Source organism: Melanotaenia boesemani, chromosome 3, assembly GCF_017639745.1.
Source record: "Melanotaenia boesemani isolate fMelBoe1 chromosome 3, fMelBoe1.pri, whole genome shotgun sequence".
NCBI lineage: Eukaryota > Metazoa > Chordata > Actinopteri > Atheriniformes > Melanotaeniidae > Melanotaenia > Melanotaenia boesemani.
In genome coordinates this window covers 12744274-12757446 of record NC_055684.1, presented here as the reverse complement: position 1 = coordinate 12757446, position 13173 = coordinate 12744274, and the positions used below count along the sequence as shown (strand labels likewise).

The 13173-nt window shown below is 43.2% G+C and overlaps 1 protein-coding gene across 1 annotated transcript; it reads right to left on the bottom strand.

The window, feature by feature from the left end:
* Nucleotides 1–2302: 2302 nt before the first annotated feature.
* On the bottom strand, nucleotides 2303–12962 carry LOC121636428 (zinc finger protein 665-like). The gene is made up of 2 exons (XM_041979931.1): nucleotides 10740–12962; nucleotides 2303–3240 (listed from the first exon to the last, which is right to left on the bottom strand). Exon 1 carries the CDS (start codon nucleotides 12960–12962, stop codon nucleotides 11649–11651), a length of 1314 nt encoding a protein of 437 aa, XP_041835865.1. The 3' UTR covers nucleotides 2303–3240; nucleotides 10740–11648.
* Between the last annotated feature and the right edge of the window lie 211 nt (nucleotides 12963–13173).

Genomic DNA, 13173 nt, shown 5'->3' with positions numbered 1-13173 from the left:
TGACGAAAATATTTTCGTCTAGTTTTCTTTAACAAAATAAACACTATAACACTAAGTATTGAGCATCATTCTTACTATTGATATCAACTTTAAAATTTTAGTATCGTGACAACCCTATCACCACCCAGCTGGTCTGGGGCCCCTGCTGCATGGGAACTTCTTAGGGATGTCTAAGTGAGTTAGCATCACTAGGTGGCTCCGCACCAGCTAGAGGGTTAGCTTCCACTGTGCGAAGCCAAGTTAAATCCAGACCTCCATGGGTTAATGATTTTGATTTCCATCGATCATTCTTGTTATTTTATCATTGATTCCATGATCAGACCGTTTTAGCCTGTCGGTGCGATTTCAAGATGATTTACGTTTTTGTGGTTAATATAACAGCTTTAGTCAACAAGTGTTGACTACCATGCCAGTTCATTGTCACATGGGCGTCAGAAAAACACATCTTAACTCCATTTACCAATATTTCCTTTTACTGCCAGAACACTAAGTTGAACTTGGGTCAACCATGCCCAAAATCACTGTTTGATCCACTGGGCCACCATTACCTGGTGAATCTGGTATAGGGGGGATACACTCAATCAGGACCATTTTCTGTCTTTCTGTGAATTGGTGGCAAACTTGCCAGTTTTTGGTGGCGTTTTAATTCTTCATGCAGATCAATCAGCAGGATTTGATCTGCTGATGAGGAGAAGGTTTCTCTTATTCTGCCTCTAGCGTCCCTCGTTTAAACAACTTTTCCCTTCATCCACTCATTTGGACTTGTTAGACATCCCAGGTGTGTGCACCGAGTTTATGCAGGTCTGTCTTGAGTCAGTCTGGATGAAATCAGGCTGAGCTGTGTTCCTAGAACGACATGATGCTTCAGTAGAAGATGGTGCTGGTTTGACTTTTTCAGGCATCTCTCGTGCGACTTTCCTGAAACACCCCCATGAACAGGAAACAGAAACCTGACAGAGACATACTGTAAACAACTCATTTATTTGTACAACTTGGCTTCCACCATCAGCGTGTGAATGAATAACGGATTCACAATGTAAAGCACTTTGGGTGCCTTGATAAAGCACTAAATAAATCTAAACCATTAGTATTATTATTACTGTGTTATGACTAACAAAGTACATAGTTATATACAGTATTATTTAATTCAAACTCAAGTATGTTGTGACCATCACCTCACAGTTGTTACAGAACAGCTGCAGAACAGTTTCTCTTCAGAGGGAGGTCATCTTTCTATGACTAAACTTCATAACTTTACTAAACATTTACAAGAAGTGGCTGCAAATCCCCCTACCGTTTGCCAAAACTTTACAAATATGCACAATATTGTTGTGGATTTTGCCCGGTCGAGTCCCCGACTCCGAAGCCGTGCTCCGTCCACGAGAAGGGGCGCGCCTCCCAGCTGGAGCTCCCTGTCGGCCTCCCTCTCTCCTTCTCCCCGGTCGGCTTCGGCTTGACGGTTAACCTTACTCGTGCGTTAAAGAGAATCTGACTCCGATAGTTTCCTTTAAATGGTTTATTGCAGTACACAAGGTTGCTGGTGAAACAAGCCCCACGAACTAACTGAGTCCTGCTACGCAGGATCTTTTTAAACTCCTCTCTCGACCCCTCCTTTCCCTACAAAAGTTCTCTCTCCCACATCTGGCTTCCATCAACCCTTTCTCCACATTAACACACACACTCCTTCGCACACACATCTGCTTGCACAATCCTTGTAGGGGAAAAACATCTCCTGATCTTTCCAGTCACAGAACTTCTGTTTACTCTGGCTTGTTTTCCTCGCATTCCGTCCCGGTCATCTCGCCCTGGAGTTGGTCACGTAGCTCTCATTAATCAGAAAGGGTCGTTTAGCGAACAGTGTCCTGAGTTGACTTCTCACCACAGAACCGTATCCTTAACTGACTTTTCTCCACAGACTCCACCCTCTGGTCATTTTTCTATGACCATTGTCAACCAGTCATCTTTCTTCTTCTTCTTCTTCCCTTGTGATATAACTCTAATGCTGCATGCAAGCTACTAAAAACTTCAATATAAACACACATGATATATATTTTGATTATTTAATCTGATTATACCGATTACAAGTCTATATATCTGCTAACCTTGTTAACCCATCATTCTGACTCTCATGCACACTCTTTCACACTCTGATGATCCTATGGCCTCGGCTGGCTGATAGCTCAGTCCGGCGCCATACGATCCCTACTTCTGTCCCTCATTAACGTAAAAAACCCCAATTTCGGTTACTGGACACTTTTCTACTGCTTAGTATATGCCGGAAAAAACCTTCAGTGTGGTGTTCTTCAAGGAAAAACGACATATGACCCTCTGCTTGGGTACACGTTGGACTTGTACCCTCACAGAGCCATCTACTCGATGACCCGGGGTCTTGGGTCATCCTCCTAAGCAGTTTACTCTGTATCCAGAACTTCCTTCCTCGATTCTACCACCCCGGTCTTTTATTTCCACCCTCTCGCGCTGTTTAACCGTCTACTCCTCCCTTAGTTAACGACGCATCTCCTATATGTATTATGTGAGTATCTTATCCTTTAAATTGTGTTTTGATTGATAAACATAAGCGTATATAAAAATTAAGTCCATCGACATCCTACGGTCCCCGCCTGTTAATCAAACAGATGTTATACATGTCATTATTCATTTGTTCATCACTTCATGACTGTATTTAAACATTTCAGTCCCTTCTTTCTTTTTCTCCAACCGGTTTCCAGTCTATAACTCTCCACCCTCTGACACCTCGAGTGTCATGGAGTCTCCACACTGGCCTTCCACGTCTGTAGCTGAAGGTGGGGCAAGGGAAAACTCTGCTTTCAATGGGCATGTACCCCTACAGGGGTATTTTGATCAACACAGCTGTAGCAGGCATTGGTTAGGTTGGACCAGGTCCCGTCCGGGATCTGGTTCAGAAGGCGGGACCATCTCTGGCTGCCATGCCCGGCCCCCCCCTGATACATCATGAGACCCATCATCAGGAGCCAGAGACTCGGGAGAGTCCCTTTGGCTGACAACATCTGTTCGTGTCGCGGATGCTGGCGTGCAGTGGGATAGATGAAACCCCGTAGGTTTCCCTTGGGCCTGAACTGCTATTCTGGTTGCATGTGTAACCTCGTACGGCCCCTCTCGCCTCGGGCTGTTCCACTGTCTGCGGAACACCTTCACGTACACGAGATCTCCTGGTTTGATCCTTGGCTCCTCCTCCAACTCCCTTCTAACATCGTTTTCCTGCACAGATAGAACATGTGACACCAAACTATCCTGCACTTTAATCAGTTGTCTTCCATACCTCCCTCTGTTCATTGTTCAGTGTGTCTAAAGAGGCTCCCTTATGTATTCGGAACACCGGGGTTGACATGGCTCGTTTGGTTAAAAGCTTCAAGCAGTGTTAGTTGCAGCTCTGTTATATGTGGCTTGGGTATGCGTCAAGCTATTGGCAGGGCATCGGTTCATGTCAACCCCGTGGTCTCACATATTTTTGAAGTGACTGGGGGTGTTAGACGCTCTCCAGTCTTTGTGACTCTGTAACCCCTGTTTTCCAACAACTTCCTCCCGTTATCGGATGACATCCGATCTGGAATTCCAAAACGGGGGATGACTTCTCTGTTCAGAAGTTATGCGACCACCTTGGCTGATTTACGGCAGGTCGGAGTGGCCTCCACCCACTTCGTAAATCTGCATACGGCCGCCAAAACATACCTCTTTCCTTGGACTTTTGTATCCTGTCGATGAAATCGATCACCTGTTCCAAAAAGGGGGCCTCTCAAAGGGAAAGTTCCTGGGGTAGGTTCCAGGGACTTTCGAACATTGTTTTTTATATAAACCTCTCACCGTGCTATGCAGTCCTCCCCATGAGCATGCAGGTTGTATCCCCCAAAAACCCTAGTTACGGATCCTCGCTCTTACCTGAAGTTTGGAGTCATGACTCACTGGATGACCTTCCCTTAGCAATAAGTCATAAGGTCGTCTGGGAGCACAATAGTCCGTCATGAGTCCGTCATACCTGTTCATTGTCCATCTGTGCTCCCCTCTGGCCTCCACCAGTCTTTTGTATGTCAGGTGCATTCTGTCGCAGCAACACAACGTTTTTTATGGTAAGTTTGTCTTCCAGGTCAAAAGTCACTGTCTCAGTCACGGCCTGCAGGCTCCCGGCAGTTGCTTGTTTGTCGATCCCGTTTTACGTGCACGGCGCGTTTCACTTATTGCAATAGTTTTTGGTTTCATTAGTTTAAATTAATTTCTTCCGCGTGTTGTACAGATGTTCCGTTGGATCTTCGGAAGCCGCGGTTCTTCCACATTTCTGTGAACAACTGTACAATGGAGTGGCAGTACGCGGAGTTCGTGTACATCGTTACTTGTTTCCCCTCGGCTAGTTCTCGTGCTCGGATTAACACTTTAAGTTCGGCTTTTTGCGCGGAGCATAGTTATAGGGCTTTTCGCGCTTCTGAACCTTGAACCTGTTTGTTTGAGGGTCGTGTCGGACCACAGCACATCCCGATGCCAACCTTTTAATGTTCTGTGGCATGAGCCATCCATGAAAAGTTTCTTATGTGCCCAGTATAACTCTTTAGCTTCTAAATCGGATCTTTAATTAATCTACCCTGTACCCCCTGGTAATAACCTAGGCTTTTTCCCATAGATCAGATGTACTGCTGCCAGTTGTATACAACCTGTTGGGAGTCCGATTTCTACTGGTGACAGAGCTATTGCGTAATAGGTTATGTATTGTGTACTCTTGCCTATCCTATTTTGTACTAGGACTCTGCATGCATGATTGTTCCGTCATGAGGCGCATAGCCCAAAATGGCATGTTATAATCTGCTATTGCTATTGTTGGTGTCGTCTGTATTGCTGTACGACCCGACTCAGGGGTATAGATAGATGGTAAGTTAAAATAAAAGCCCTTCTCATGTACATTTCTCCTGATACTGAATGACCACCTTTAAAATAAAAGATGAGCTGGGGTTAGCGGACCTGCAAAAAGAACAAACTAAACCCTATATCAAACACACACCGAGTGTAATGAAACCCAACCATCACTTGGTGGTGAACTAAGAACCAAATAAAAGTAGCAGATCCATAACTAAAGTGACTGTTGTCACAACATAAAATGTTAACCTAGCCCAGCTCTAACACAACACTCCGACTTAACTTAATCCCATAGAACTCAACGTCTAAAACACCCAGTGACATACGGGTGTTTCAGATTACATACCTTCTTTTATGAGGTCTCTCAATGGTTTAACAATGACTGTGCACCTATCGATTCAGTCTAAATTATATGCTGCCATTCCTAGAACGTCATCATTTATTTACTATTCTCGGCTTTAGCATTTTTGTAATTGCTTCGATCTGTGAAGGGAGTGTGGCTTTTCTCCCCCTGTAAAATCAGCCTGCCTAGATATTCAATCTTTTCTTGGCAGTACTGTAGTTTCGCCAGTGATGCTCTGTGTCCTCCTTCGGCTAGGTGGGTCAAAAATGTGATTGAGTCTTTGTGGCATGTTTTCCTTTGTCCTGTGCAGCAACCAAAATGTCATCGCAGTAGATTAAGATTGTGCTGTTGGTTTTTTCTTTGATCTGTTTCAAGTCTTTTCTTAAAAGATCGTTAAAATTGGCTGGTGCTATTTTAAGACCCTGAGGTAGCCTGAGATATTTGATGTGTTTGTGCCCGTATTTAAATCCAAACAGGTGTTGGCTGTCGGGATGAAGCCTTACACTGTGAAATGCCGAGCATAAGTCAATTACCGTGAAGACCTTGTGATTTGGTGTCAAGTTACACAACAGGATGTAGGGGTTTGGAATGTCTGTGTCTATGTCTTCAACAATTTCATTCAGTCTCCTCAGGTCGTTTGTCAGTCTGACTTCCTTCCTTCCTAGTTTCTCAATCGGCCAGATTGGAGTGTTCGTTACTGGATACATTTCTTCTGCCACCACACCTAATTCCTCCAGTTTCTGTAGGGTTCTGCTGGTTCCCTCTAACACATGGTCTGACAGTGGGTACTGTGGCACAAAGGGGAGGGTTGTGTTTTCTTTCAGCTTGATTGAGACTGGTTGTGCATTTTTCATCAGTCCGACGTCTGTGTCACTTTTCGCCCACAGTTCGGATGGAACGATTGACAGCATTTCTTCCTTCATCAGTTGTTTTGGGTCCCTTGTGGGTCCATCGCATGGTAGCAGAATTACTTCTGGTCGTGCATCTCCCTGAGCGTCCGTTGTTATTTTCAGGAACCTTCCATCTTGGCTCTCCATGATATGGTTTTCCTTGTGTGTCCATATCCGTAGTTCTCCGGCTTCTTTCATCATTGGCCCCAGCTCTTTAGAAGTGTATCCTTCATTTATGAGTATTGTGATGTGGGGGACGCTGTCTGGAACTTCAAATTCTTTTGTTAAATAGGCGTTGGGTTCGATACTCATTGCTGCTCCTTGTGGTCCGATGATGATGGCTGTTGATGTCAGGTTAACCCTGTTTGGTTGTTCTTTGGTCCAGTCATCCTCTGTGGGGGGATCTTGTTGAAAGTATTTAAGTGTGCAGTGGGTTGGGCAGGTGGGTGGTCTTGCTTTTGGGATGACTTTCATCATGTATTGTTTCCACATCTCTATTGGCCTCAAAAGTTCATCACTGATGTCCCCCAGCCAGTAAACTGTTGGGGTTTGGTCCCTTTCAGTTTGTTGGACCTGCATTTCTTGGATTGGTTCCAACTTCACTCCTTTGGGTGTGCAGATGATGGCCACCTGTAGTCTGCATAAAGCGTTTCTTCCAAGTAGGTTAACGGGTGTGTTTTCTGAGATAAGAAGGGGAATTTTAATTGTTTTATTCTGGACTGTTATGTCAACTGGTGTGGAAAATTGCATTTTTGTTGCTTCGCCAAGTAAGCCCACTGCAAAAATGAATTTGTTGGATCTTTGTAGTTCTCTTGCTAGTTCATTTTTTATCGATGAGAATGTTGCTCCTGAGTCTGCCAGGAATGGTAAATTTTTTCCATTAATGGTTACTTGGATGATTGGATCTTGTTCAATTGGGTCCGTTATCAGAGCTTGGATGTAGCTTTTGTCATCTTTGGTCAGTCAGAAGTCCCGTGGTGGTCCTCTGTACGGGTTCACTGGTCCTTGAGTCATTGGTGTTCGGCAGTCTCTTGCCATGTGGCCTTGTCTCTTGCATCTTCTGCAGACTGTCTGTGAACGACAGTCTCTAGCATAGTGGCCCCATCTTTCGCAGTTCTTGCATTTTATGTCGGTTCTCCTTCTTGGCCGTAGTCCTTCTGGTCTGAATTGTCCCCCTGGTCTGTATGGGCCTGGTCCTTGGAATCTTCTTCCTTCATTATTTTGGTTGTTTGTTACAGTCTGTTGTTGTGGTTACATCGTCATCACTGCTTGGATCCGTTTTTTCTCATCATGTTTGTCTTGGATCTGTAATTGTGTTAGTCTTCTGATGGCCTCTCCATCTTGTTTTGCCAATTTCTGTTTCTGTTCCCTGTATCTTTGGATTACATGTGTGACGTTATCTGTAAACATCTCGAATGTCATATTGAAGATTCCAACTGTGTCCAGTAGTTTGTCTTGTATTGGGACAGGGAGGGCCTGGATGATTTTTTCTGCGGAACATGGAAGAGTGGACGTTGTCGATTTCTGGCATATTTCCCGTTTCTGTTATCCATTCACGTCTGGCTTGGTGGATAAAGGCCATGGGGTCGTCTGTATCATTAAGTGTTCCTAATGATATGGAATCAATTGAGATTCTCAGGGGATATCTTCTTCGTAATTCTTGCCAGATGTCTTCTTTGTAGTTGTTGAAAAAATCTGCATCATGTATTTGGGTTCTTGCCACGTTGGCCAGGTCTGCTGACTCGAAGATGTTATGCATTTCCAGGACTCCTATCGTTCGGGCTAAGATCGCCTTGATGTCTCCCAGGGAAAGAATTTTTCCTTCACATAGGTTTGCCAGGATTAGGATCCATTTATTTGCTCCTGCTTCCAGTCTGGGGAGCTTGGATATGAGAATATCGATGTCGACGTTAGGGAAGGGTTGGTAATATATTTGTCTTCCTTTTGCTATAAGGGGTTGCATCTGACTGGTTTGTGGTTCCTCGTCTTTTCTTTCCATTTCATTGTCGTCTTCGCTGTCTCCGTCCTCCATTGGCAAAGAAGGATATAATATTCTTTGTCCTTTTTCTGGTGTTTTTGATAGGGTGTAATTCCCTTCCAATTCGATTTCTCTTGCTGGCATTTGTTTGATAGAGTTGTTGCAGACGTATGGGGGTGGGTTTTGTGTGTCTGCCGTTGTTATTGTTTTTCGGCTTTTCCCTTCAGCCACCCTTACCTGCTTGATCATCAATTTATGCTGTTTCCGCAGAAGTTTGCCTTTTTGTAAAAACAAATCTAAAATTAGCATTTGTCTTTCTTATTTGCTCCTGCTTTCCATCTTTCTTTTTCCGGTAATCCCCTTAATGGGTGTATTTTTTAGGATAATCTGCATTTCTTCACATTGAACTGTGTCGAAGGTGCCATCTTCAGGCCATGGTGAGATGTTGTTTTTCGTTATCTCTGACCACAGTTTTGATGTTTGTTCTATTTCAGCCTTTAGTAGGGGGTGTTCCCCTCCTAATTGTTGTACAGCTGTTGTTTTTAACTTTGTTTCTTCCATTTTGAGTGGTTGAAGAACACAAAGCCAAAAAAAAAAAAAATAAAATAAAAAAAAATAATAATAATAAAGATAAATGCTTTTAAATCAATTTAACGACAGAAAAACAAAAAGGAAGGTAAAGAAAACTAATTTAAAATGTCTTTATCTCTTTAGTTATGAGTCTCTTTATTTTAATTGTTCGTTAATTCTGGTTTATAACCAGAATTAGCACCTTCCTTGTGCTTCTACAGTATCTTGGCTTCCTGCCAGGAGGCTGCTCTTTTATAATGCACCTTCCTTGTGCTTTTTATTAGGTTGTACCTGGTTGTGTGTCACTTTTATTAACCCCTGTCGGTTGGCTGCACCATTCCTGCGCGCCTTTTTATTAACCCCTGTCGGTTGGCTGCACCATTCCTGCGCGCCTTTTTATTAACCCCTGTCGGTTGGCTGCCCGTCCTGCGCCTTTTTATTAACCCCTGTCGGTTGGCTGCCCGTCCTGCGCCTTTTTATTAACCCCTGTCGGTTGGCTGCCCGTCCTGCGCCTTTTTATTAACCCCTGTCGGTTGGCTGCCCGTCCTGCGCCTTTTTATTAACCCCTGTCGGTTGGCTGCCCGTCCTGCGCCTTTTTATTAACCCCTGTCGGTTATTACTTCCTAATTGGTCATTAATATAGCAATTTACTTTTGAGGATATACATATATATATTGTCGTGGAAAACCCGTTCCTGAAGTTACCCAGGTAGTAATGTTTTGACAAATGGAAAGGCTTAAGATAATTCAATTTTTAATATCACTCTGTTGTCTTTAGAACCTTTTTGTTAAATGTTTTCAGTTGGTTATTATTGGTTAAAAAGCCTTGATTAATAGCTTAGCTTGGCCTAAAATGCTGTTAGCTTAAGGTATTGCGGCTCAGTTAGGCTCAATATCTTGTTAGCTTCAGTTGTTATGCTAAGTTGAGCTCAGTTGGGCTAATGTTATGCTAATGTTGAGCTAATGTTGAGCTAATGCTAAGCTAACGTAAGTTAATGCTAAGCTAATGTTAGCTAATGTTAGCTAATATTGCTACTGTTGTAATACTTGATATTAGCTTGAAAATTGTTTATTTTTTGTTTTAATGTTATATTAACTTCTTATTAAGTTAAATATATTAATTGGCATTAATTATTGTTGTGGTATTGTTTTGGGCCTAAGGCTTATTAGCTTTTAGCTTGTCTGGCCATCCAGCTAGTTTTTGCTAATGTTAGCTTTGAAGTACTAATTTAGGCCTACTAGCTTTTAGCTTGTCTGGCCGTCCAGCTAGTTTTTGCTAATGTTAGCTTTGAAGTACTAATTTAGGCCTACTAGCTTTTAGCTTGTCTGGCCGTCCAGCTAATCTTTACTAATGTTAGCTTCTAATATTATCTTGCTAAGGAAGTGGTTAAGTAGATTTTTGATTGCTGTCAGGACAGGAAACACACTTTTCAGTATACATATATGTCCGGTGGGTATATGTTCTGGCAGTTCATTATTCAAACATATGAATACAACTTATACTTTCCAAAACCATGCACCTTATCCAACCATAATCCTGGGTGTGATGTCTTTAACATGAACACAACATCACCCATTTATCAATTGTATAACCACATGACAGGACTCATATGATTTGGCTGTATAGTTTTTATTTCTTCAACGAGACCGTGCATATCCCTGATTAAAAAACCAAGTCAAGCAATTCCTTGTTTTCAGACGTTTATTAACTCCCTCTTGCATTCATGTCCATTTTCACTCCATCCATTCAGCATCATTTCATCTGTGAGTATCTGGCACCATCTACTGGTTGTTTGTTTCAATTACAACAAGCCTTATATTTCCAAGTTAGTAACGCTCTGCCACCATCTGCTGGTCATTGATATAATTACAACAAATCATATATTTTCTGAGTTAGTGACGCTTTGTCATCATCTTTAACATTCATCTGTTGATCTTTATCACATATTTCGTTTCGATTTTAGCTTTTGAATCAACTTTTGATTTCTTTATTTGGCAATTAATTTATGCTGTGATCCGACACTAATTCGTGCGTCTGATCCCACCAGCCCCCAAATGCAACTGCAATCGCTTCTTACCGGGTTTCTGTTGATACGTTCGCCGTTTCTCCGTCCGTCGCCCTTCGGTTTTTCGTATCGCGCTCCGTCCCTCGATTGGTCGGGGAAAAGAAGAGAAAGCAAGTTAACCAGAATTCTGATATATGCTCCAGCGGGATAATCGAAGATAAAGCGTCGGGGTCACCAATTATGTTGTGGATTTTGCCCGGTCGGGTCCCCGACTCCGGGACCGTGCTCCGTCCACGAGAAGGGGCGCGCCTCCCAGCTGGAGCTCCTTGTCGGCTTCCCTCTCTCCTTCTCCCCCGGTCGGCTTCGGCTTCGACAATTAACTTCACTCCGCGCGTTAAAGAGAATCGGACTCTGATACTTTCTTTAAATGATTTATTGCAGTGCACAAGGTTGCTGGTGAATTCAAGACACACGAACTAACAGAGTCCTGCTACGCAGGATCTTTTAAACTCCTCTCTCGACCCCTCCTTTCCCTACAAAAGTTCTCTCTCCCACATCTGGCTTCCATCAACCCTTTCTCCACATTAACACACACACTCCTTCGCACACACATCTGCTTGCACAATCCTTGTAGGGGAAAAACATCTCCTGATCTTTCCAGTCACAGAACTTCTGTTTACTCTGGCTTGTTTTCCTCGCATTCCGTCCCGGTCATCTCGCCCTGGAGTTGGTCACGTAGCTCTCATTAATCAGAAAGGGTCGTTTAGCGAACAGTGTCCTGAGTTGACTTCTCACCACAGAACCGTATCCTTAACTGACTTTTCTCCACAATATCATTTGTTTTACCTCACAGGTCTTCTTAGTGATACCTTTGTTAATAAAGTTTTAATCCAGCAGTACACATTAGATTTTCCACAACATTTAGTATCATTTGTTTTAATAGTCTGAATGAATAAAAGCTGCACCATCCTCCTGGCACATTTAAGGTTTCTCTCCAGTGTGAATGCGTTGGTGCCTTTTTAAAGCACCTGACTGACTGAAAGCTGCTCCACACTGATCACACCTGTAAGGTTTCTCTCCAGTGTGAAAACGTTGGTGACTTTTTAAATGACCTGACTGACTGAAAGCTGCTCCACACTGATCACACTTGTAAGGTTTCTCTCCAGTGTGTATACGTTGGTGACTTTTTAAAGCACCAGATACAGTGAAAGCTGCTCCACACTGATCACACCTGTAAGGTTTCTCTCCAGTGTGAATGCGTTGGTGCCTTTTTAAATGACCTGACTGATTGAAAGCTGCTCCACACTGATCACATCTGTAAGGTTTCTCTCCAGTGTGACAACGTTGGTGACTTTTTAAAGCACCTGACTGACTGAAAGCTGCTCCACACTGATCACACTTGTAAGGTTTCTCTCCAGTGTGAATACGTTGGTGACTTTTTAAAGCACCAGATATAGTGAAAGCTGCTCCACACTGATCACACCTGTAAGGTTTCTCTCCAGTGTGAATGCGTTGGTGACTTTTTAAAGCACCAGATACAGTGAAAGCTGCTCCACACTGATCACACCTGTAAGGTTTCTCTCCAGTGTGAATACGTTGGTGACTTTTTAAAGCACCAGATGTAGTGAAAGCTGCTCCACACTGATCACATCTGTAAGGTTTCTCTCCAGTGTGTATACGTTGGTGACTTTTTAAAGCACCAGATATAGTGAAAGCTGCTCCACACTGATCACATTTGTAAGGTTTCTCTCCAGTGTGAATACGTTGGTGACTTTTTAAAGCACCAGATATAGTGAAAGCTGTTCCACACTGATCACACCTGTAAGGTTTCTCTCCAGTGTGAATACGTTGGTGACTTTGTAAATGACCTGACTGATTGAAAGCTGCTCCACACTGATCACATCTGTAAGGTTTCTCTCCAGTGTGAATACGTTGGTGACTTTTTAAATCACCTGACTGACTGAAAGCTGCTCCACACTGATCACATCTGTAAGGTTTCTCTCCAGTGTGAATACGTTGGTGACTTTGTAAATGACCTGACTGACTGAAAGCTGCTCCACACTGATCACATCTGTAAGGTTTCTCTCCAGTGTGAATACGTTGGTGCCTTTTTAAAGCATCAGCTTGAGCAAAAGCTGCTCCACACTGATCACAGGTGTACGGTTTCTCTCCAACGTGAATCCTCTGACATCTCTTCGGTCGTGATGCCCCAGTGAAGACTTTACGGCCTCGACCACCTTGATGTTTAGGTCTCCTTTGGCCTCCATGTGTCTGTAATGACCAGAAAGAAAACATTTACATTGTACCCAAACTTTAAGTACTATGGACATAAATGTAAAAGACCAAATGTTTATTGTCTGTGGAAAGTCATGCTGATTACACCCTATTTATTTGGACATGGCCAGACGGAACTCTCCTGATAAGAGGCCTCAGTATCTCCAAAATGAAGTATAACAGGCCTGCCAAGACAGAAACCCCGACAACACATTCATGAGCTGTCTTTATA